A 23,554-nucleotide genomic window follows, 5' to 3' on the forward strand; every position below is an offset into this window, starting at 1 on the left:
ATTATAGGTTTTTGATTTGTGATTACCATTATGCTCATATATAACATCTGATGACTATAGCTGTCTATGTTAAGTTGATGTGTTGCATCCACACAACTCCTGAAACAGAATGCTATGGGCACCAGTGACAGTCACAACAAAGTTTATTGCAATGAGAGGCAAGGCCAACCGATCAGGACCGACACTCTTGATAAGAGTGTGGCCCCGAACAGCCGGGATACAGAGTTTTTATGGCTGATCACATCATTTTATTATCACCTGGGAACAGAACAGAGAAACAGTTCCCAGACTAGTTAGAAACAGTTCCCAGATGAGCTAGAAACAGTTGCCGGATGAGGTGATTATTTTAGACTTTCTGCCGCTAAGTTGCAACCAGTGGATCTCCTTGACCTTGCCTCTGATGCTCTTTTCTTTGAGCTTTTGTTTCCCTCACTAGTGAAGCCTGATTTACAAGAGTGAAGCATAATTTACAAGAGTAAAGCAAGGCTATTATCTCTTGACCTTCAGTGTCAGAACAAAGCTGTTATTTTTTAAGCTACGTTAGCCCTACACTACAATTTAACCGTTACAGATGGTCACTTTGAACCCATTCTAAAAGTACTAAATTTTTACTCCTGCCATCAACAACCTTTTATGTACATGATGTCATAATTCATAACTTTTTATTTTGTGAATCTATGGAGTAATATTTATAGATATAATTTATTTTAATCCTTTTGTGTTTAACGTCCATACTAGTATTATAAGTAATTAGTCTACTACTTTTATTATGTTTATATTTACCTATGAAGTATTTTCATTTCATAATTTCATCATAATTTCATAATCTTTTTCCTGGTCATGCCTTTTCTTTCCTCTTGAAGAATTCCCTTTAACTTTTTTAAGGCTAGTTTAGTGGTGGTGAACTCCTTTAACTTTTGTTGCCTGTGAAACTCTATCTCTTCTTCTATTCTGAATGATAGCCTTGCTGGGTAAAGTATTCTTGGTTGCAGATTTTTTTGTTTTAGTACTTTGAATGTATCATGCCACTCCCTTCTCGCCTGCCAAGTTTCTGCTGAAAAAGCAGTGGATAGCCTGATGGAATTTCCTATAAGTTTTCTCATGCTGCTTTTAAAATTCTCTATTTCTCACTACTTTTTGCAATTTTACTTTAATGTGTCTTTGTGTGTACTCCTCTGGTTGATTGTTTTAGGTGTTCTCTGTGCCTCCTGGATCTGGATACCTGTTTCCTTGTCCAGATTAGAGAATTCTTCAGCTATTATTTCTTCAAATACATTTTCTGCCCCCTTCTCTCTCTCTTTTGGAATCCCTAATATGTAAGGGTTATTACACTTAATGATGTTGTTAACTTTCCTTAACCTATTCTTATTTTTTATTATTCCTTTTTTTTTTGCTCTTCAGTTTGGTTCTTCCTATTAATTAGTCTCTCTTCCAGCTCTATGATCCAGTCTTCTTCCTCCTCTAAACTATTGATTCTGTCTTCCTCTTGTGTATTTTTAATTTCAGTTATTGAATCCTTCATTTCTTATTTGTTATTTTTATATTTTCTACCTCTTAAAAGTCCAGTGAGTATCTTTATGGCCATTACTTTGAATTCTTATCACACATATTGCTTATCTTCGTTTCACTTAGCTGTTTTGCTTTTATTTTCTATTGCTATTTCATTTGGGACATACTCTTCTGCCTCCTCATTTTATCTAACTCTGTGTTTGTTTCTGTATCAGATCATTTATGTCTCCTGGTATTGAAAGTAATAGCCTTATGAAGAAAAGTTCTTGTTGTGGCTTGTAGCACAATGTCCCTTGTTTATCAGAACCAGGTGCCTCAGGACTTTCTCCTGTGTGGATTGTGTATGCCTTATTCTTCTGGTTGAGCCACATTTGCCTTCCTATCAGTATGCTATAATGGCCTGCTTTGCCTATTATGCACGCACTGGGTAGGATTTGGTCCCTGTTCTGTTAAGAGGGCAGTCTGAAGCCATTGTGGGCTTATCATTGGGTGGTTTCAGCAATCAGAACAGATGCCTGCCCTCAGCACATTTGCAGGGGCTACAGTAGCATCAAACTGAAGTGCAGTCTCCTTGCATTGTCTAATGAGAGGCTTTCATTTGTGGACAGAGTCTGGAGACGAACCAGCTCTCTGCTCCTGGTCTGTCTGTTGGGGCTGAAATAGCACCTACCAGCAGAGTGCTCTCCCTGTCTTGTCCCCTGAGGGGCTTTTGTTGGTGTATGGGGTCAGGAGTCAGGCCAGATTCCTGCAGGGCCTGCAGGAGTAATGTTTGGCAGGACTCTCTCTCTTTTTTTAAATTTTTTTTTAGTGTTTATTTATATTTGACACAGAGAGACAGAGCATGAATGGGGGAGGGTCAGAGAGAGAGGGAGACACAGAATCTGAAATAGGCTCCAAGCTCTGAGCTGTCAGCACAAAGCCCGAAGTGGGGCTCAAACTCACGGACTGGGAAATCATGACCTGAGCCGAAGTCGGACGCTTAACCAACTGAGCCACCCAGGCGTCCCAGGACTCTCTTTATACTGCCAGTTATAAGGCTTGGTTACCGAGGCTTTAGTCGAAGGGTTATTTTCCCCTCTCCCCAGTACAGGAGTTACTTTGGAGTAGTGCTGGCCGCTGTAGGATTAGACATGCAGGAGCTGCTTTGGAGGGACTCCTCTGTAGAGTGGGTTGGATAGAACCGGTCCACAAGAGATTGTGAGGGTGAGCTGCATAGTGTTAGCAAGCAAAGTGGAGAGTGTTCATGGTATTTTCTGCAAGTGTCTAGCTATCTAGGCTGTGGGTGCAAAGAAATGGCTCCCACCAGTTCTTTTGTTCTTGGAGAAGTCTCCTAAAGATCCCTTGCCCTCCTTCACATGTTCTGAGATTGGAAAATAAATCTCTTTAATGTGTACCCTAAGCACTTTTCACACTGCTGCTTCTATGCAGTATCTCAGTGGAGTTGTTTGATATGCTGACTCTTTGAGGATGAAGACTTAGTTTCCTATTGCCTTCCAGCTCTCCCAGAGCTGAGCCAGCTGATTTTAACGTATCTGAATTTAAGCCCCTGACTATAAAAACTCACAAAGTTAAGCCCCACTTGTTTCAAAACCAAATGTTAGGGGGACTCATCTTCCTAGTGCAGGTCCCTATGTCTGGGGTGCCTAATGTGGGGTCTGCTCCTCTCCCTTCTCCATGCTTGTGGTGTCCCTCCCATTTGTGGTTAGTCTGGCTGAGAGTTTGGTTCCCCACATCTCTGCCCCTCACCCTTTCAGTGTGTTCTATTAGCTATGGAAACTCTTTCTGCCAGTCTTTAGATTATTTTCTTGTTTGGTTGCACTGATGTGACTGTTATTTTTGTGTGTCCATGGGATAAAATGAGCTTAGCATCCTCCTAGTCCGCCATCTTCTCCATTTACATCCTCCTTTATGTATGTTTATGTTTACTTATCCTGTTTTATTGTCCTTCAAAAGAGGTAGTTACTGTGAAGGCTAGAAGACCCACCAGGGGTGAGATGAAGAAGGGTTATTGCATTCATTAGGTTAACTTAGAAAATATTTATGCACCAATAGAAGTGCCAATCACTTTAGGTTAGGCTCAATGCCCAGTCCCTCTTAATTACACTGATATGGTATCTTTGGCTTCTTTTCTAGCATAGGGATTAGTACACATAAATTAACCAAAGAAGACACAGTAGAAAGAGATGACTCCTAGCTAGCTATGAGACCCCAGGTCTGGCAAGTAACAAAAATAGTCCAACTTTAGTTTATGCAATATAAGAGGATTTGATTTTAAAGTCTAAGCTGAAAGAGAAGATCCTGTAAGGATAAAGGTAAGAAAAGCAGTTTCAGAATATTTTGGTGATATAGAAGAATACAGTTCCTTTTTGGATTGGAACCTAGGAGTCTAAGGATACCCTTTATTTAAAGGAATTTTTTGGTAATAGCTACAGTAAGGAATACTTTTTTTGTATAACTAGTTACAGTATTGCCTCCAGTGTTTTGGTGTTTGGGCATATTTTGGTGTTTCTAGGTAACCTTACAGGTTATAAACAACTTGACCGGGTTCTGTATTTGACTCTGAAAACTATTTTTGAGTATCTAGTCTTTTTTCCTTCTCTCTTTCCTTTTCTCACGAAATATTAATTCTGTTGTAATTCAGTAGAATATCTGCATGTAGCTTGAGTGTTGGGATTATGAGGGCTGTGTTATTGTTATTCTTGCTGTTGTTTTGTTTTCTGTTTTGTTTCCTTTAAAAATCACTTCATTACCTGGCCCAATTTGCGATAGAAAAACAGAGCATTCCAACAAATAAGGTCCTCATGGATTTTTTTAAATTACTTTTCATTTTTATTAATCAACTTATTGTTTCCTAAATGCTTATAGGATATATCCCCAAAGATATATGAATGTTCTTTGTGATATTTTAAACTCAATTAATAAAAGTGTACTTCACTTAATTAAAGATTAAAACTTGCAAGTTTTGAAGTCAAAGTGGCTAGGGTGCTTCCCTAAATATCAATTTCAAGCAAGATAGATAGTTTATTGTATGTGTGTGGGTTCCCCAAGTAAACAGAACCAATAAGTGTGTGTGTGTGTGTGTGTGTGTGTGTGTGTGTGTGTGTAGAGAGGGGGGGGGATTGATTGATTGATTGATTGATTGGTTTTTAAGGAATTGACTTGTACAATTGTGGAGACTGGCAAGTCCAAAATCTGCAGGACAGGTTGATAGAATAGAGACCCAGGAAAGAGTAGTTATTGCAGTTCCATTCAGAAGTCAGTCTGGAGGCAGAATTCCCCCTTCCTGGCGGAATGGTGACCTTTTTTCTCTTAAGGCCTTCAACTGATTGTATAAAGCCTACCCACATTATGGAGTAGTCTACTAATATAAATATTAATCTCATTTAAAAATGCCTCACAAGAAGATCTAAACTGCTGTTTGACCAAATGTCTGGGTACTGTGGCCTAGCCACATTGATACATCAAATTAACCACCACAGTGTATACATGCGCTCACTACAAACCCACCCAGTCATGGAAAATACCTGTGTATATATATATTTGTACAAATAGGTATTCTTCGATGTGTATGTGGGCATTTATACATAGATACATATCATACCAAAATGGATAGATATTTCTGTTTGTGTGTGGGGGGTGTTATATAGCCAAATAAATGTAGTCCATTCAGAAATAATATATATGAGAATATATTTGAGTATATGCATATATTTGTGTGAGAGAGAAAAATACCTACAAAGGTTAAAGTATTTTAATTTACAATATTAGTACCTTAAAGTGACCCAGATTAGGTGATTTGGAACATTAGATATATTTTATAAACACTCCTCTGTATGGTAATTTTTTTTCCCAACACAGTGCTCTCAGTGAGCACTCAGCACAAGCAGCAGAAGCCTGAAGAATTCTAGTAGTTGTACTTTTAGACCTGACCTGAAATAATTTCTGCCATCCTATTTTACGAAGTAATGTACACACTCCTCTGAGGAAAGAGGAAATGTTCTTGTTTAAAATACACTGAAATAATTACATTTCAGATTTTGCAATGAAAGAGAAGAGCTGTTATATGCTAATCTATATGTGGACTTTTTAATTCAGATTTTTAAAGAGCGAGAAGAAGATCTGAGGCGTTTGTCTCGCCCATTGGAATGTTCTTGTTTCCGAACATCTATCTGGGATGAAACTCTCTATAAGGTGTGTATGTTTCCCTTAGTGCCCTTACTTAAGAAAATGAAAAAAAAGCTAAAAGGGTATTGTCAAAAGTAAAAGATTTTAAACTCTGTCATATCCATTTAGATGTGTTGAACTGAAAAAGGAAATAATCTACAATAAATAATTTGCCCAGGTTAGGAAAGTTTTTCCATTATGATTTGCTCACATAACTCTTCTACCCTATTTGAAAACTATCAAACTTAACCTTAAGAGATTTGGGGTTTGATCTTGAATTGTGTTGAGATACCTACCAAGTGACTGAACTAGCCAGTTTCATCATGATTAATTTCATACTGATCTTTGTGACAGCAGAGGTTTTACTGGCCATCATCCATTGTGACCTGTTGTGGTCTCAATGCTGATTGGATCTGTGTGTAATATTCAGGTATCTCTTCAGTATATAAACTAGTCTGCTTCAGTTTGGATGGCAGTAGAATAACAACATTTAGGGACGATATTGGAAATGAGAGTCTTAAAATGAGATATGTTATGCCTAGAATATGGTAGCTTCAACTTTCATGCCATATTGGAGACTAGTATTCTTTTAACCAGGATTGTTTCCATTGCTGTAATGGAAGCACTGCTTGTAGTAGTTGTAGAGGTTATAATAGCTATGTTACAGATTAAGCTGAAATTACATTATTGGCACATAGGCTCCTTATCCTGATTTTTCCCTACTGATCTGGTGATTTGAAAGACTGGCTTCTTTGGGGTCCTCTCCTGGTCAGACCTTTCCTTCCTGCTGCTAATATTCATTGACAAGTCTGACTCTGGGTGGGAAAGCATCTTTCTCTGTCACTGGTAGCTACAGCCTCATTATCAACTGCATCTGACAATTATCTACAACCAGAGAAGCACAGAAACCTGATTTGCCAAGGAGAAAAACCAATGGGCATTAAAAATAGCCATTTATTTCTTTTTTAAACTAATTCATTTTTTCCCAATATTGTTGACTCAGCCTCACTCTAATAACAGATCATTTTGAGATACCTGTCTAGGAAATACTGCTCTAGATTAATTTGGGCCGAATTTCTCTCAAAGCCTTATTCCCATAGAACAGGTAACCGTGAATAAGGATGGACATGACGCACTGATAAGAACCAACTGCGGTGTGAAGGATGGCAATACATAACACGACCAAAGACAATTGGCTAATCACAACACTGCTGTGAGTGACAATGTCTCTGCTGTGGTTAGCTTTGGTGCCTTCTCCAAGGTAAATTCAGCAGTGACATTAACACCGACCTGGGAACTTGGAACCTGAACCCCTATGCTTAAGTAATAAAACTAATTGGAACAGAGACATGGCACTACTATCTCTTACATCAATGTTGCATAGAGCTGACTTAAATTTTTATTTTGTTTTATTCTACAAGCACTCATTGCATATCTGCTTGATGCTGTTGGACACACAAATTGACTAAGACCAGGTTCCTGCCCTCTAGTAGGGGAGAGAAGAACAAGCTTATCAGACAAATTGGAAGGAATTATTACAATGGAAATGCAAATAAAAGAGCCTTAAGAGAATAGAGGGAGGGTGTGGTTAATTTCAACTACTTACATTAGTAATACTTCTCTGGATGAAGTCAGTTTTAGGAATCACACAATGGACCATTTTTAATTCAATTGGATCAATAATTTATACAACTGACAATAATAAGCTTTTTGGAATGATAATGCCACTAATTTCTCTTGTGATTTCTTTTGTACATTATCCCATTAAGGGGAGGGGCCATTTTTCCATGTGACTCTGATGATACTTTTTACAAAATTGATTCTTGGATTTATGTTAAATATAGCACTATTATCTTCTGATATTTAGAGTGGTCTACATTATTGCACTTAAATATTTGTTGAATGGCTGGATTACAAACGTTTTATTTGGTCCAGTAAATCAGAGTTTTCAACTATTCTTAAGGCAAACGTCATGGAATTAAATTATTAATTTTTAAAAAAATTATCAATGGAAAGAAGTTTCTCCAGCATTTTATGTGTTTGAAACTTTAAAAAATTCCATCTGAAGGATAATAATCAAATATCACCTTCATCTCATTTTGTTTGTGTCATGCCATATTTGTTACAAGTATTTGTTTGGGACTCTATATCACCATATTTTGCTGTCCATATGTTATAGTATACTTACTCATTTGCAAAGGTCTGGGACTGCCTACCAGTTAGTAATATTACACTGTGCTTCTGTTCCGTTAGGCCTGGTCCAGCATTGTTTATCAGCTGATCCCCAATGTTCAGCAGCTGGAAATGAACCTAAGGAATTTTGCTGAAATTATTGAGGCTGATGAAGTCCTTTTGTTTGAGAGAGCTACTTTTCTGGTGAGAACTTTCTGTTCTGCAGGTGTACTTCACACTTACCTTCTATCCAGCAACAGAGAACAACATGTTGTTACTTTCAGGAAGAACCTTTTTCCCTCTTGTCATTGCATCAGCATATATAACCTTATTTACAGGTGACCCAAAAGAAGTCCTTTGTGTGTAGCTCTTTAGTAGTTAGTAAGACTTAGATTTTTACAAGCATGCCTTATTATAGAGTTTAGATTATTTCTGCTAAAAATTATTCATTTGTGTTAAATAATTCCTAATTTCTTATTGACTTTTATTATGAAATAAGAGGTATTTTCCTTTTGAGAAAACTCTTATCCCACCCCTTTCTCCAAAAGACTGATTTGAAAACTTTTAACATGGAAGAGGTATAATGGTCATTTTAGTGATTTAGCTAAGAGTTCAGATGGAGAGGTGGAAGGGGAACGAGGTGCCTTGGCATTTTTATTTTTCTCATATAAATTCAACTTAACTATAGAGCCTACTGTGTGTATGGCCCTAAGGGGGTTGCAGTATTATATTTATAAAAAAAATTTTAAAGAACAGTAACAGAAGCTAATTAGGGATATCATAAAACACTGCATATAATTGCTGATCAGTTTAATAAATATAATTCTAAGAGCAACTCACAGTAAATAATTGGTTACTGAGCTCTACCAATGCCTGATGGTTTTAAAACACATTTCTAAATCTATCTGAGCTTGGTTTCCCTTCTATAAAATGGAGATAATACATCTATACCATAAGTTTATTGTATGGAATAAATGGCACAAGGTAATGTTAAGCCCTAATACAAAGCTTACCATATAGTTGTCATGCTATAAAAAGTAGGTTCTTTTTGTTATTATAGCAACAGAGGGCAGAGAATGTGTACTGTAATTTTTCCTACTCCATCCTTTGTGGAAACATTATTTGTAACTGTAGTTTCTGAGTCATCTATCCTGCTAGGTGGTACAGCTGCAGCAAGAAGTTCTAACTAGAGTGACTTTCTGCTTCAGCTCACTGGCAGGAGTCACTTGCTTGCAGTTTTACTACCCTGCAACCTCTTGCTTCTAGTGTGAATAGCAACAAACAAGTGAGCTATTCTTACCATCTTGATACACATTGGCATGGCAGAATCCTGCTTTCAGCAGTATTCTCCTGCCTTATCCACCACATATGATCATAGAGGTTAACCTTATATAAGTTCCCTCTTTCTCACTAACAGTAACAGGTGGCTTTGGTTTCTCTTGGAGACCAAGTTTAGTTGTGATCAACCATCTTCACTGAGCGAGTTGAAGTCAAGCAAGGGGAACCTGTTCCACCATTGGTCTAGGAATTACCTTTCGAAAGGTTCACATGGTTTCAGTAAATTGCCCTGTGAATTTTCTTCTGGTGAGCAACTCATTTTTGCTTCCTACTAGAAACTTTATATCTAAATATTCAGCCTATAAAAATACATGATTTTATTAAAATCTGAAAGTGGTAGAAGAAGTATTTTCAGCTGATGTGAGTGTTCATAATGAATAAGTTCATTTATAAATAGTAAATCCTTAGAGGTTGGAATCCTTTAGTTAAGATTTTCATTGTTTTTTATATATATTTAATTTACAATTAAAAAAATTATTTTAATTCTAGTTAACATATAGTGTTATATTAGTTTCAGATATACAATATAGTGATTCGACAATTCCATACATCACCCTGTGCCCATCATCACAAGTGTACTCCTTAATCATCATCCTCTATATCCCCCAACCACCTGGCTTCTAGAAACTATCAGTTTGTTCTGTTAATTAAAAGTATGTTTCTTGATTTGTCACTCTCTCACTCTGTCCTTTATTCCCCTTTGTTTGTTCTATTTCTTAAATTACACATATGAGTGAAATCACATGGTATTTATCTTTCCCTGACTGATTTACTTCGCTTAGCATAGTACTCTCCAACTCCATCCACTTCATTGCAGATGGCAAGATTTCATTCTTTTTTATAGTTGAGTAATATCTACTGTGTGTGTGTGTGTGTGCGTACATGTTATTATCCATTCATCAATTGATAGACACTTTGGGCTGTTTCTATATCTTCACTATTGTAAACAATGCTGCTGTAAACATAGGGTATGTGTCTGTATCCCTTTGAATTAGTGTTCTTGTATTATTTGGATAAATACCCAGTAGTGCGATTGCTGGATCTTAAGGTAGTTCTATTGTTAATTTTTTGAGGAACCTCCACACTGTTTTCCAGAGTGGCTGCACCAGTTTGCATTCCCACCAATAGTGCAAGAGGGTTCCTTTTTGTCTACATCCTCACCACCACCTGTTGTTTTTTATGTTGTTGATTTGAGCCATTCTGACAGGTATAAAGTGATATCTCATTGTAGTTTTTATTTGCATTTCTCTGATAATGAGTAATGTTGAGCATCTTTTCATGGGTCTGTTGCCCATCTATATGTTGTCTGTGGAAAAACGTCTATTCATATCTTCTGCCCATTTTTTTAACTGGATTATTCATTTTTTGGGTGTTGAGTTACAGAAGTTCTTTATATATTTTAGATACTAACTCTTTATCAGATATGTCATTTGCAAATATCTCCTCCCATTCCAAAGGTTGCCTTTTGGTTTTGTTGCTTGTTTCATTTGCTGTGCAGAAGCTTTTAATGTTGCCATAATCCCAATAGTTTATTTTTGCTTTTGTCTTCCTTGCCTCGGGAAACATATCTAGAGACAAGTTTGCCATTGTCAAAGAAGTTACTGACTGTGTTCTCTTCTAGGATTTTGATGGTTAACACGTCTCACATTTAGGTTTTTTCTAGTTCTGTGAAGCTAGTGGTATTTTGATAGGGATTGCATTAAATGTATAGCTTGTTTTGGGTGGTATAGACATTTTAACATTGTTCTTCCTATCCATGAGATTGGAATGTCTTTACATTTCTTCGTGTCATCTTTAATTTCTTTCATCAGTGTTTTATAATTTTAGAGTACAGGTCATTCACCTCTTTGGTTAGGTTTATTCCTAGGCATCTTATTTTTGTTGCAGTTGTAAATGGTATTGTTTTTGTAATTTCTCTTTCTGCTGCTTCATTATTGGTATATAGAAATGCAACAGATTTCTCTACACTGATATTGTATCCTGTGACTTTAATGAATTTATCAGTTCTAGCAGTTTTGGGGTGGAACTTTATGGGTTTTCTATATGTAGTATAATGTCCTCTGCCAATCATGAATATTTTATTTCTTACCAATTTGGATGTCTTTTATTTCTTTTTGTTGTCTGACTGCTGTGGCTAGGACTTCCAGTCCTATGTTGAATAAAAGTGGTGCCAGAAGGAGAGTGAAAATAACTTCTTGTTCCTGACCTTAGGGGGAATACTCTGTTATTCCCCATTAAGGATGACATTAGCTATGGGTATTTCATATATCGCCTTTATTATGTTCAGGTGTGTTCTCTATAAACCTACTTTGTTGAGGGTTTTTATAATGAATGGAAGCTATACTTTGTCAAATGCTTTTTCTGCATCTATTGAAATGATCATATAGTTCTTACCTTTTCTCTAATTGATGTGATGCATCATCTTAATTGATTTGCAAATATTGGACTAGTTTTGCAACCCATGAGTAAATCCTACTTGATTGTGGTGAATGATTTTTTAATTTATTGTTGAATTCAGTTTGCTGGTATTTTGTTGGTAATTTTTGCATCTATGTTCATCAGGGATATTGACCTGTAGTTCTCTTTTTTAGTGGTGTCTTTATATGGTTTTGGTATCAGGGTAATATTGACCTCATAGAATGAATTTGGAAGTTTTCCTTCCTCTTCTATTTTTGAAATTATTTAAATGGTTAGTGGAATTTGCCTGTGAAGCTATCTAGCCCTGGACTTTTATCTGTTGGGAGAGTTGTGATTTCTTTTTTTTGTTTGTTTGTTTATCTTTTTTATTTTTGAGAGAGAGAGAGAGAGAGAGAGAGAGAGCGAGTGCGAGAGCACCTAGCAGGGGAGGAGCAGAGAGAGAGGAAGACACAGAATAAGAACCAGGCTCCAGGATCTGAGCTCTTGGCATGGAGCCTGATTCAGAGCTCAAACTCACAGACGGTGAGATCATGCCCTGAGCCTAAGTTGGATGCTTAACTGACTCAGCCACCCAGTGCCCCAAGTTTTGATTTCTAATTCAGTGTCTTTGCTGGTTGTCAGTCTGTTCAACTTTTTTATTTCTTCCTGTTTCAGTTTTGGTAGTTTATATGTTTCTAGGAATATATCCATTTCTTCTAGGCTGTCCAATTTGTTGGCATATAGTTTTTCATAATATTCTCATGCTTTTTTATATGGTTGGTTGTTATTTCTACTGTCTTATTTTATTTATTTGGGTCTTTTCTCCTTTTGTCTTGATCAGACAGCTTAGAGGCTTATCAATTTTATTTTTTCGAAGAATCAGCTCCTGGGTTCATTAATCTGTTCTATTGATTTTTTAATTTTCTTCATCATTTATTTCTGCTCTGATCTTTATTATTTCCTTCCTTCCACTGGTTTAGGTTTTGTTTGTAGTTCTTCTCTACCTCCTTTTGGTGTAGAGTTAGCTTGTTTGAGATTTTTCTTGCTTCTTGAGGTAGGCTTGTTAAACTTCCTTCTCGAACTGGTTTTGTTGCATCTGAGAGGTTTTGGACCCTTGTTTTCATTTGTTTCCATGTACTTTATTTATTCTTTGATTTTCTGGTTGATCCATTTATTGTTTAGTAGCATGTTCTTTATCTCCTTGTATTTGTAGTCTTTGCCAACTATTTCTTATGCTTGTCTTATAGTTTCATAATGTTGTAGTCAGAAAATATGCATGGCGCAATTTCGATATTCTTGAATTTGTTGAGGTTTGTTTTGTGGGCTTGAGAAGAATGTATATTCTCTTGTTTTAGGATGGAATGTTCTGAATATATCTATTAAATCCGTGTGTTCCATTATGTCTTTGAAAGCCATTGTTTCCTTGTTGATTTTCTGTTTAAATGATCTGTCCATTGATGTAAGTGTGCTGTAAAGTCCCCTACTATTATTGTATTATTATCGATTAATTCCTTTGTTTGTTATTAACTGCTTTATGTGTTTGGGTGATCCTAGCGTAGGAAGCCTGTAACTAGTTAGCATGCCAGAGCCTTGTTCGTTATTGAAATTAACCAGGCAAATTGCTCCACAAACTAAAACTGGCCACCATGCACAGAAATGGGAAAGAGCTATCAGTGTCCATGTCTAAGCTATCCTGTCCATGTCTAAGTTGGGTGAGATTTCTTATGCTGACTCAAATTAAGCCACAGTCTCCAATTCTGGTGGTTCCCTTCCATCAATTCTTTTAAGTTTCTTTGTAACCATACTCTTTCTGGAACCCAAAGACTTTGGTTTCCTACATGCTACCTGGTGGGTCATGGTAATAATTCTGCTGCATTGTTCGTGGTTGGAACTATAAAAGTATCAGATCATATTTGAGTAATGACATTCATTCTTTTTTTTTAATATGAAATTTATTGTCAAACTGGTTTCCATACAACACCCAGTGCTCATCCCAACAGATATCCTCCTCAATACCCCTCACCTGCCCTCCCCTCCCTCCCACCCCCCATCAACCCTCAGTTTGTTCTCAGATTTTAAGAGTCTCTTCTGTTTTGGCTCCCTCCCTCTCTAACCTGTTTTTTTTCCTTCCCCTCCCCCATGGTCTTCTGTTAAGTTTCTCAGGATCCACATAACAGTGAAAACATATGGTATCTGTCTTTCTCTATATGACTTATTTCACTTAGCATAACACTCTCCAGTTCCATCCAGGTTGCTACAAAAGGCCATATTTCATTCTTTCTCATTGACACATAGTATTCCATTGTGTATATAAACCACAATTTCTTTATCCATTCATCAGTTGATGGACATTTAGGCTCTTTCCATAATTTGGCTACTGGTGAAAGTGCTGCTATAAACATTGGGGTACAAGTACCCCTACACATCAGCACTCCTGCATCCCTTGGGTAAATTCCTAGCAGTGCTATTTCTGGGTCATAGGATAGATCTATATTTAATTTTTTGAGGAACCTCCACACTGTTTTCCAGAGCAGCTGCACCAGTTTGCATTCCCACCAACAGTGCAAGAGGGTTCCCGTTTCTCCACATCTTCTTCAGCATCTATAGTCTCCTGATTTGTTCATTTTAGCCACTCTGACTGGCGTGAGGTGGTTTCTGAATGTGGTATTGATTTGTATTTCCATGATGAGGAGGGACATTGAGGATCTTTTCATGCGCCTGTTGGCCATCTGGATGTCTTCTTTGGAAAAGTGTCTATTCATATTTTCTGCCCATTTCTTCACTGGATTATTTGTTTTTCGGGTGTGGAGTTTGTTGACTTTTTTATAGATTTTGGATACTAGCCCTTTATCTGATATGCCATTTGCCAATATATTCATCCATTCTGTCGGTTGCCTTTTAGTTTTGCTGATTGTGTCCTTTGCCGTGCAGAAGCTTGTTATTTTGATTAGGTCCCAGTAGTTCATTTTTGCTTTGGTTTTTCTTGCCTCCAGAGACGTCTTGAGTAATAAATTGCTGCAGGCAAGATCAAAGAGGGTTTTGCCTGCTTTCTTCTCGAGGATTTTGATGGCTTCCTGTCTTGCATTGAGGTCTTTCATCCACTTTGAGTTTATTTTTGTGTATGGTGTAAGAAAGTGGTCCAGGTTCATTCTTCTGCATGTCGCTGTCCAGTTTTTCCAGCACTACTTGCTGAAAAGACTGTCTTTATTCCATTGGATATTCTTTCCTGCTTTGTCAAAGATTAGCTGCCCATACGTTTGTGAGTCCATTTCTGGGTTCTCTATTCTGTTCCATTGATCTGAGTGTCTGTTCTTCTGCCATTACCATACTGTCTTAATGATTACAGCTTTGTGGTATAGCTTGAAGTCTGGCATTGTGATGCGTCCTGCTTTGGTTTTCTTTTTCAAGATTGCTTTGACTATTTGGAGTCTTTTCTGGTTCCATACAAATTTTGGGATTATTTTTTCTAGTTCTGTGAAGAATACTGGTGTTACTTTGATAGGGATCGCATTGAATATGTAGATTGCTTTGGGTAGTATCGAGACTTTAACAATATTTGTTCTTCCTATCCAGGAGCATGGAATCTTTTTCCATTTCTTTGTGTCTTCTTCAGTTTCTTTCATCTGCTTTCTATAGTTTTCAGTGTATAGATTTTTCACCTCTTTGGTTAGATTTATTCCTAGGTAATTTATGGCTTTTGGTACAACTGTAAATGGGATTAATTCCTTGATTTCTCTTTCTGTCACTTCATTGTTGGTGTATAGGAATGCAACCGATTTCTGTGCATTGATTTTATATCCCACAACTTTGCTGAATTTATGAATCAGTTCTAGCTGTTTTTTGGTGGAATCTTTTGGGTTTTCCATATAGAGTATCATGTCACCTGTGAAGAGTGAAAGTTTGACTTCCTCCTGGTCGATTTGGATGCCTTTTATTTCTTTGTGTTGTGTGATTGCAGAGGCTAAGACTTCCAATACTATGTTGAATAACAGTGGCGAGAGTGGATATCCCTGTCTTGTTCCTGACCTTAGGGGGAAAGCTCTCAGTTTTTCCCCATTGAGAATGTATTAGCATTGGGTTGCTTGTATATGTCTTTTATGATCTCGAGGTATCCTCCTTCTATCCCTACTTTCTTGAGGGTTTTTATCAAGAAAGGATGCTGTATTTTGTCAAATGCTGTCTCTGCATCTATTGAGAGGATCATATGCTTCTTGTCCTTTCTTTTATTGATGTGATGAGTCACATTAATTGTTTTGAGGATATTGAACCAGCCCTGCATCCCAGGTATAAATCCCACTTGGTCGTGGTGAATAATTTTTTTAATGTATTGTTGGATCCGGTTGGCTAATATCTTGTTGAGGATTTTTGCATCCATGTTCATCAGGGAAATTGGTCTATAATTCTCCGTTTTAGTGGGGTCTTTGTCTGGTTTTGGAATCAAGGTACTGCTGGCTCCATAGAAAGAGTTTGGAAGTTTTCCTTCCATTCAATTTTTTGGAACAGTTTCAAGAGAATAGGTGTTAACTCTTCCTTAAATGTTTGGTAGAATTTCCCTGGAAAGCCATCTGGCCCTGGACTCTAGTTTTTGTCAGATTTTTTATTACTAATTCGATTTCCTTACTGGTTATGGGTCTGTTCAAATTTTCTATTTCTTCCTGTTTCAGTTTTGGTAGTGTATGTTTCTAGGAATTTGTCCATTTCTCCCAGATTTCCAATTTTGTTGGCATATAATTGCTCATAATATTCTCTTATTATTGTTTTTATTTCTGTTGTGTTGGTTGTGATTTCTACTCTGTCATTCTTCATTTTATTTATTTGGGTCCTTTCCTTTTTCTTCTTGATTAAACTGGCTATTGGTTTATTAATTTTGTTAATTATTTCAAAGAACCAGCTTCTGGTTTCATTGATCTGTTCTACTCTTTTTTTGGTTTCGATAGCGTTAATTTTCGCTCTAATCTTTACTATTTCCTGTCTTCTGCTGGTTTTAGGTTTTATTTGCTGTTCTTGTTCCAGCTCCTTAAGGCGTAAGGTTAGGTTGTGTATATGAGATCTTTCTTCCTTCTTTAGCAAGGCCTGGATTGGTATATTCTTTCCTCTTATGACCGCCTTTGCTGCGTCCCAGAGGTTTTGGGTTGTGGTGCTATCATTTTAATTGACTTCCATATACTTTTTAATTTCTTCTTTAACTGCTTGGTTAGCCCATTCATTCTTTAGTAGGATTTTCTTCAGTCTCCAATAGTTGTTACCTTTCCAAATTTTTCTTGTGGTTGATTTGGAGTTTCATAGCATTGTGGTCTGAAAATATGCACAGTATGATCTCGATCCTTTTGTACTTACTTAGGGCTGATTTGTGTCCCAGTATATGGTCTATTCTGGAGAACGTTCCATGTGCACTGGAGAAGAATGTATGCATAATTTTATCTTCCAATTCACCAATCTCTCCTCTGCCTCTTCATTACGAGCTGTGGTCCCCTCCATTATATTTGCACCTCATTTATAGCATTTTTTAGCTCCTCATGTCTATTTCTTAGTCCCTTTATCTCTGTAGCAACAGATTCTTTGGTGTCCTCTATGCCTCTTTCAAGCCCAGCAATTAATTTTATGATTATTCTTCTAAATTATTGTTCCATTATATTGCTTAAGTCATTTTTGATCAATTCATTAGCTGTTTCTACTTCCTGGAGTTTCCTTTGAGGAGAGTTCTTCCGTTTAGTCATTTTGGGTACTTCCTGGGGTGGCGCTGAAGTGCAGGGCACTTCCCCTGTGCTGTCTGGAGTAACTTGTGTTGGTGGGTGGGGCCACAGTCAGATTTGATGTCTGTCCCCAGCCCACCACTGGGGCCACAGTCAGACTGGTGTGTACCTTTATCTTCTCCTTTCCTAGGGGAAGGACTCACTGTGGAGTGGTGTGGCTCCTGTCCAGGCTACTTACACACTGCCAGGCTTGTGGTGCTGCTTTGATGGGATCTGATGTATTAGCTGGGGTGTATCTGCAAGGTGCACAGGGGCAGGAGGGGCAGGCTAAGCTTGCTTTGCTGTCTGTGGTCCCCTGTGGGAGGGGCCCTGCAGCACTGGGAGGGAGGCAGACCTGTCGTAGGGATGGATCCACAGAAGCACAGCTGAGGGTGTTGGCGCAGTGCAAGCAAGTTTGGTGATGGAAAATGGTTCCTTTTGGGTTTACTTCTGGGGGATGGGAGAGGGAGATGGTTCTTGCCAGCACCTTTGTTCCCCTGCCAAGCTGAGCTCTGTCTTCCTGGGATTAACAACTCTCCCTCCTGGTGTCCTCTCGCCCTCCTGCTCTCCAAGCAGAGCTTTTGACTTTTAACATTCCAGATGTTAAGTCTCGATGGCTGTCAGAACTCACCGAGTCCGGCCCCTCCGCTTTTGTATGCCAGACTTCAGGGGCTCTGCCTTGCCGGGTGGGCTACCTTTCCACCACCCCGGGTCCCTCCCGCCAGTCCGTGTAGCACGCACCACCTCTCCACCCTTTCTGCCCTCTTCCATGAGTCCTCTTGGCTACGCTTGGCTCCAGAGAGTCCATTCTGCTAGTCTTCTGTTGGTTTTCTGGGTCATTTAGGCAGGTGTGGGTGAATCTATGTGATCAGCAGGACGAGGTGAGCCCAGTATCCTCCTATGCTGCCATCTTCCCCTGGATCCCACCCAATACATTCGACATTGATTCTTGAGTAATGACAACATTCTTGGCAAATAATTTTACTCTTGTCCATCTTGCACCAGTCCAAGAATTTCACCTGTAGTGCTGCAATATGAATGTCCCTGGCTATTCCTCTTAATTATGCCCTCAGTTCCAGAAACCAACAGAATAGAACTGCAGTCTTATTCCATTATTCCTGGCTTCTGTATCTATGTGACTCCAGCCTGCTTTGAACATTCTAATTGTTTCAGAGTAAATGCCTCAGGCCCCATGGGACACTCAGCTAACAACATGTAGGGGGCACTGATAGGAAAGGGGCAGGGACATGCAGGGGTTCTCCTCAAGGCATACTTAAGATTTTTAAATGTGATGCCAAAAGCTACTTAGGTATAGCCTTCATTAAAATCAGTACACTAGGGGGGCGCCTGAGTGGTTCAGTCAGTTAGGTGTCTGACTTTGGCTCAGGTCATGATCTCACAGTTTGTGGGTTCGAGCCCCACGTCTGGCTCTGTGCTGACAGCTCAGAGCCTAGAGCCTGCTTCAGATTCTGTGTCTCCCTCTCTCTCTGCCCTTCCTCTACTTATGTGCTGTCTCTCTCTCTCTGTGTGAAAAATGAATATACCTTAAAAAAATAAATAAATAAACATTAAAAATCTTTTAAAAAATCAGTACATTATGTACATCTGAAGAACCACTAAAAATATTTAATTTTTTTAAATTTGTACTTTTTAAAAAACTTTTAACGTTTATTTATTTTTTGAGAGACAGAGTATGAGTGGGGGAGGGGATGAGAGAGAGGGAGTCACAGAATCCCAAGCAAGCTCCAGACTCTGAGCTGCCAGCACAGAGCCCCAACATGGGGCTCGAACTCAGGAACCACAAGATCATGACCTGAGCCAAAGTCAGATGCTTAACCGATTGACCATCCAAGTGCCCCTAATTTGTACTTTTTAAATCAAAAACATCCTGTGAAATACTGAAATAAGATGACAATTTAATTAACATAAATGAGAAATAACAGCAGTGAAACCAAAATAGGTAATATTTTAATGTCCAATAAAATTATAAATGAATACTACTGTATAGGTTATCCATAGGGATGTTGAAATTATGCAGTACATTGGCAGGATATGGGAGAGAAGAAGAGACAGTAAGGCTGGGTGCCAAGTCTATCCTGAAGTTCAGGGTGACCAAGAAACTGACAGAGGTCTAACTTGAGGATTAAGTAGCAGAAGGTGATATGACTACTTTGCATATTTAAGAGTATTGCTTTTTTTCATAGGTGATTTCTCACTATCAGTGTAAAGAGCAGCGTGATGCCCACAGATTTGAGAAAATCAGCAACATTATTAAGCAATTTAAGCTGAGCTGCAGGTAAGAGATCTTTTGTGATCTATTTATGTCTGGAAAAAGTTGTCACTTTTGAGAGGTTCAGATAACCACAGTAGATTGCACTTCTGTGTTCAGAGTAGTTCTTTTAATTGAAAAGAAAGCTAAACTCTAAGGGAGCTTACAGTTGGTTCAGGTGAAAGTCATTGTCCTTTAATCCAAACTCAACTGATACAGAAGAAGCATGTGAAAAATATCTAAGCAGAAAAACCTTTTGAGATATTCGATACTATGTAGGAAGAAATAAACAGAAAATACCCAAGGGAGTTTTGAAAAAGAAGAAAGGAGAATTTACCCTACCAAATAAAAATTTTGCTATAATACTATAGTAATTAAAATAGATACTGATTCAGGAATGGTACAGAATACAGTCTGGAAATGTCTAATCATGTTGTCTCACTTTTGATTAAATACGGTTTGAATCTTAGCATTGTGAATATAGGAAGAAGGAATGGCTGAACATTATAATTTAGTAAATATGTAATAATCAAAATCCTTATCCTGGTAAAACTTTGATGCCCAGACAATAGAACAAGTATAAGTTTACTCTTTTTATGTCTTAGCACACTGTGAGACTTACTGGCATGTTTATGCTAACATTTTTAAGAAGAAATAGCAAATGGCATGCAAATATAATTACCTTGTTTGTTTTTAAAGAAATGGGATCATTTCTCTAATTTCAATATAATGAACATTCAAAAATAGTTATTAATCACAATGATAGGAAAATTTCAACCTAAACTTCTTAAATATTAGGGAAATCTTTTGTAATCTGTTATTTTAACATGGATCTAGGTCTAAGCCCATTTCACAGTCAATGTCAAGTCCTAATCCACTTTCTAAGTCACTTTCCAAAACATAGTAAATTTAGCATTAGAGTTTCCTTGGAAAACAAAGTGAAGTTAGTGATTAACTGTCTTAATGAAGTGGTGGATCAAGGTATAATGCTATTGAATGTTCAACATACAAAGTAAGAATTTTTTATATTGCTATTATTTTATGTTCTTTACTACTTTTTCTCATTTCGCTTATAGCAAGCTAGCTGCGTCTTTCCAGAGCATGGAAGTCAGGAACTCTAACTTTGCTGCTTTCATTGACATCTTTACATCCAACACTTATGTGATGGTCGTGATGTCTGATCCATCCATTCGTAAGTTCAAACTTAGCTGACATAGATTTAAAGCTTCATTCTTTAAACTAATTGCCCTAGAGGTAGTACTTTATTAGATAATGAACAAACATCTTGTAGTGGGGATGGTTGCACAGCAGTGGGAATATACTTAATGCCACTGACCTGTATATTTTTAAATGGTTAGAATGGTAAATTTCTTGTTATATGTATTATTTACCACAATAAAAAAGCTATTTTAGTACTAGTAATAACTAGTTTTTTGTTTACTAAACTTATATTTTGAAGCTTAAAAATAATTTAGATTTGTTTTTTTTTTCTTCATGAAATTTCAGAAATCAAGGTACTAAATCTAGGGATTTTAAAGAAAAGAGAACCCATATGTATGATTTATGCTTCATATAGTATAAATTTTCAAAAGACTAATCAGTCTAAGCTCTGGATTACTAAATGCTGAACCATTTTATATGTCACTGTATATTCCTAAATACTATATTCCCACATTTGTACCCTGGGCATAAAAGGATGTATTTGGTACTTCCATGCCATAATAGCCATGTTCATCATAACTACTGAAATAAAGGTTCTAGCAGTGTTTCCAGGATGTTCCCAGAAGTTTAAATAAATTATCTCTGATCCACTGGCTTTTCCTACTTAGGTTAATATTAAAATACAACATAACATAATGGGTTTTATTCTAAAAATGAACCAAAAAAAGATTTGGAAATTTTATTTTGGAAATATATTTAAATATAAACAAATCTTCTGCTTATTCAGAAAAATTAAATCATAGTTAACTTGGGACCTCCTATTCCTGTATGTTCTCTGTGACCTATTTTGAGAGATTTGGCTCTCTTTTGTTTATTTATTTGTTTTTACTAGTCAGACATTCCGTTGGCTGCTTGTATTTATTATGTTGGGTATCTCCTCCACCCCTACCCTCCCTACCCTCAGCTTCTGCAGCTACTCTGATCAACATCCGCAATGCCAGGAAACACTTTGAAAAGCTGGAGAGAGTGGATGGACCAAAACAGTGTCTCCTCATGCGCTAAACATTGCCACATGTTGTTTCAAAAATTTTTGAAATACTGTTTCTTAATTAATCTTAATGTTGTATTCATATATGTAGGCTCTGAAATGTGATGCTTACCACTTGTGTATTTCTTCCCCACGTCATTCTTAACGTTTAACCTTGAATGCTATTTACTAAAATAGCCAGTGAGAAGTTAGAAAATGAGCTGTTCATGGACTTGATGTGACATAAAAGTATGTGATATGTAAGTGTTCTGATAACAAGATTCTAATAGTGTGTGTTCTGATAACCTGGTTCTAATAGTTGTGTATGCCATAGCCTTTTCCAACATCATCTTGTATTCCTCATTGGATAGTAACCTATAAGTTTGGAATATTACTAATTTCTCAGCATGCATTAAAATTATTCCTTAACTTCAACTGTAAATAAACTTTTGCTGTTAGGGATTTCAGTGTCTGTTTTCTTTTCCTTGTCTTTTCAACTTTTTCCCTAAGAAAGAGCAAATGAATTTCATAGTTATCCTATGGGGAGGGGATCTGCTGTTTGGGAAATATTATAGAATAAAGTTGGATAGGAAGGATGGAGGCAGATTATAGTCTTAAAGTTAGAAGAGTTTAGATATTATGTGATAGGAAATAGGATACCATTGTAGGTTTTTGAGGAGGGAATTATGTGAAAGGAATTTTGAAAGAAAATTAACCTAGACTATATGGGCTGACTGGTGGCAGCTGGAGAAGCTGTGGCAGTAATATAGGCCTGAGGTGTGTTGAAAGCTTCTTCTAGGTTGCAGCTGGAGAAGGAATGAATAAAAAGTTGAGGGAAAAGAGATAAGATTTATGAGATATAAGTATTCTTTCTCTGTGGTCCAGGAATGGTTAACTTTATGTATCCCATTACATCTAATGGGATGTATCCCATTACATCTAATTATCCCATAATTACATTATGCTGATCAAGTAATATTAAAATATTTTTCAAGAAGTTGTGTTTTATTTCATCGCCTAATGAAAAGATGAAGCATTGTTAACTAGGAGAAAAGGAGCTTGATAACACTAACTAGAATTACTCAAAGCTCTTTATCTGCTTCTGTAGATATAATAAAAGAACACAAAAACATTTGGTAAATCTATAACACAGTGTATTCATCTCATTTCTCTTCTCTCTATATCATGAAGAAAACTTCTAGACCAACAGAACCTCACCCTTCCCAATCTTATCATCCTCAGTTGGGAGAAGTAGTTTTCACTAAGCAGTGAAGCACACGGTTTTTAGGTAGCCTACATTATGTAGATTAAAATTATCAAGCTTTAAAAGGTCATGGAACTAATTTTATCAACGGTTGTATTAATCCTCTGCAGAAGGGGAGTTTTTTAGTAGATATTCTAGATTCTTTATTTTCTTAATATCTAGGAAAATGAAGAAGAGTAAATGAAGTGGGGGTCTGTTCTGTGACTAATATGAGCCATGAGTTGATATGTTCTCATTATCCTCAATATATGGGGTTATATTTGAAGGCAGTTAGAAAGTGGACAGATAGATACAGATATAGACATTAAATCAGGTAAGTGTGAAAAAAGTGTAGTTATTATTTGCTCTTGTTCAACCCTTGCTCAGATTCTAGTTATAATTTGGACTTAGAGGATGCATAAAAGAATGAAAGGTTAGAAAAATTAAGTTATGATTTAGCTTGATCCTTCCTATTGTAATGACCAACTAGTCTTCTTTGTCACTGAAGACAAAATATGTTTTGTGATAGATATTTGTCCAAG

The 23,554-nt window shown here is 37.2% G+C and overlaps 1 protein-coding gene across 5 annotated transcripts in view; it reads left to right on the forward strand.

Moving 5' to 3' along the window:
* RRAGB (Ras related GTP binding B) overlaps window positions 1-22,231 on the forward strand; it is a 42,557-nt gene extending 20,326 nt beyond the window's left edge. For all 5 annotated transcript variants that reach the window (XM_043571569.1, XM_043571570.1, XM_043571568.1 and 2 more), the window contains 5 exons: window positions 5,605-5,700; window positions 7,927-8,049; window positions 19,517-19,608; window positions 20,658-20,773; window positions 21,707-22,231. In XM_043571569.1, coding sequence (XP_043427504.1) covers window positions 5,605-5,700; window positions 7,927-8,049; window positions 19,517-19,608; window positions 20,658-20,773; window positions 21,707-21,804 — 525 coding nt within the window. In that variant the 3' untranslated portion in view covers window positions 21,805-22,231. The remainder of the gene's footprint in view (window positions 1-5,604; window positions 5,701-7,926; window positions 8,050-19,516; window positions 19,609-20,657; window positions 20,774-21,706) is intronic.
* Window positions 22,232-23,554: the final 1,323 nt, after the last annotated feature.

Source organism: Prionailurus bengalensis, chromosome X (assembly GCF_016509475.1).
Source record: "Prionailurus bengalensis isolate Pbe53 chromosome X, Fcat_Pben_1.1_paternal_pri, whole genome shotgun sequence".
Classification (NCBI taxonomy): domain Eukaryota; kingdom Metazoa; phylum Chordata; class Mammalia; order Carnivora; family Felidae; genus Prionailurus; species Prionailurus bengalensis.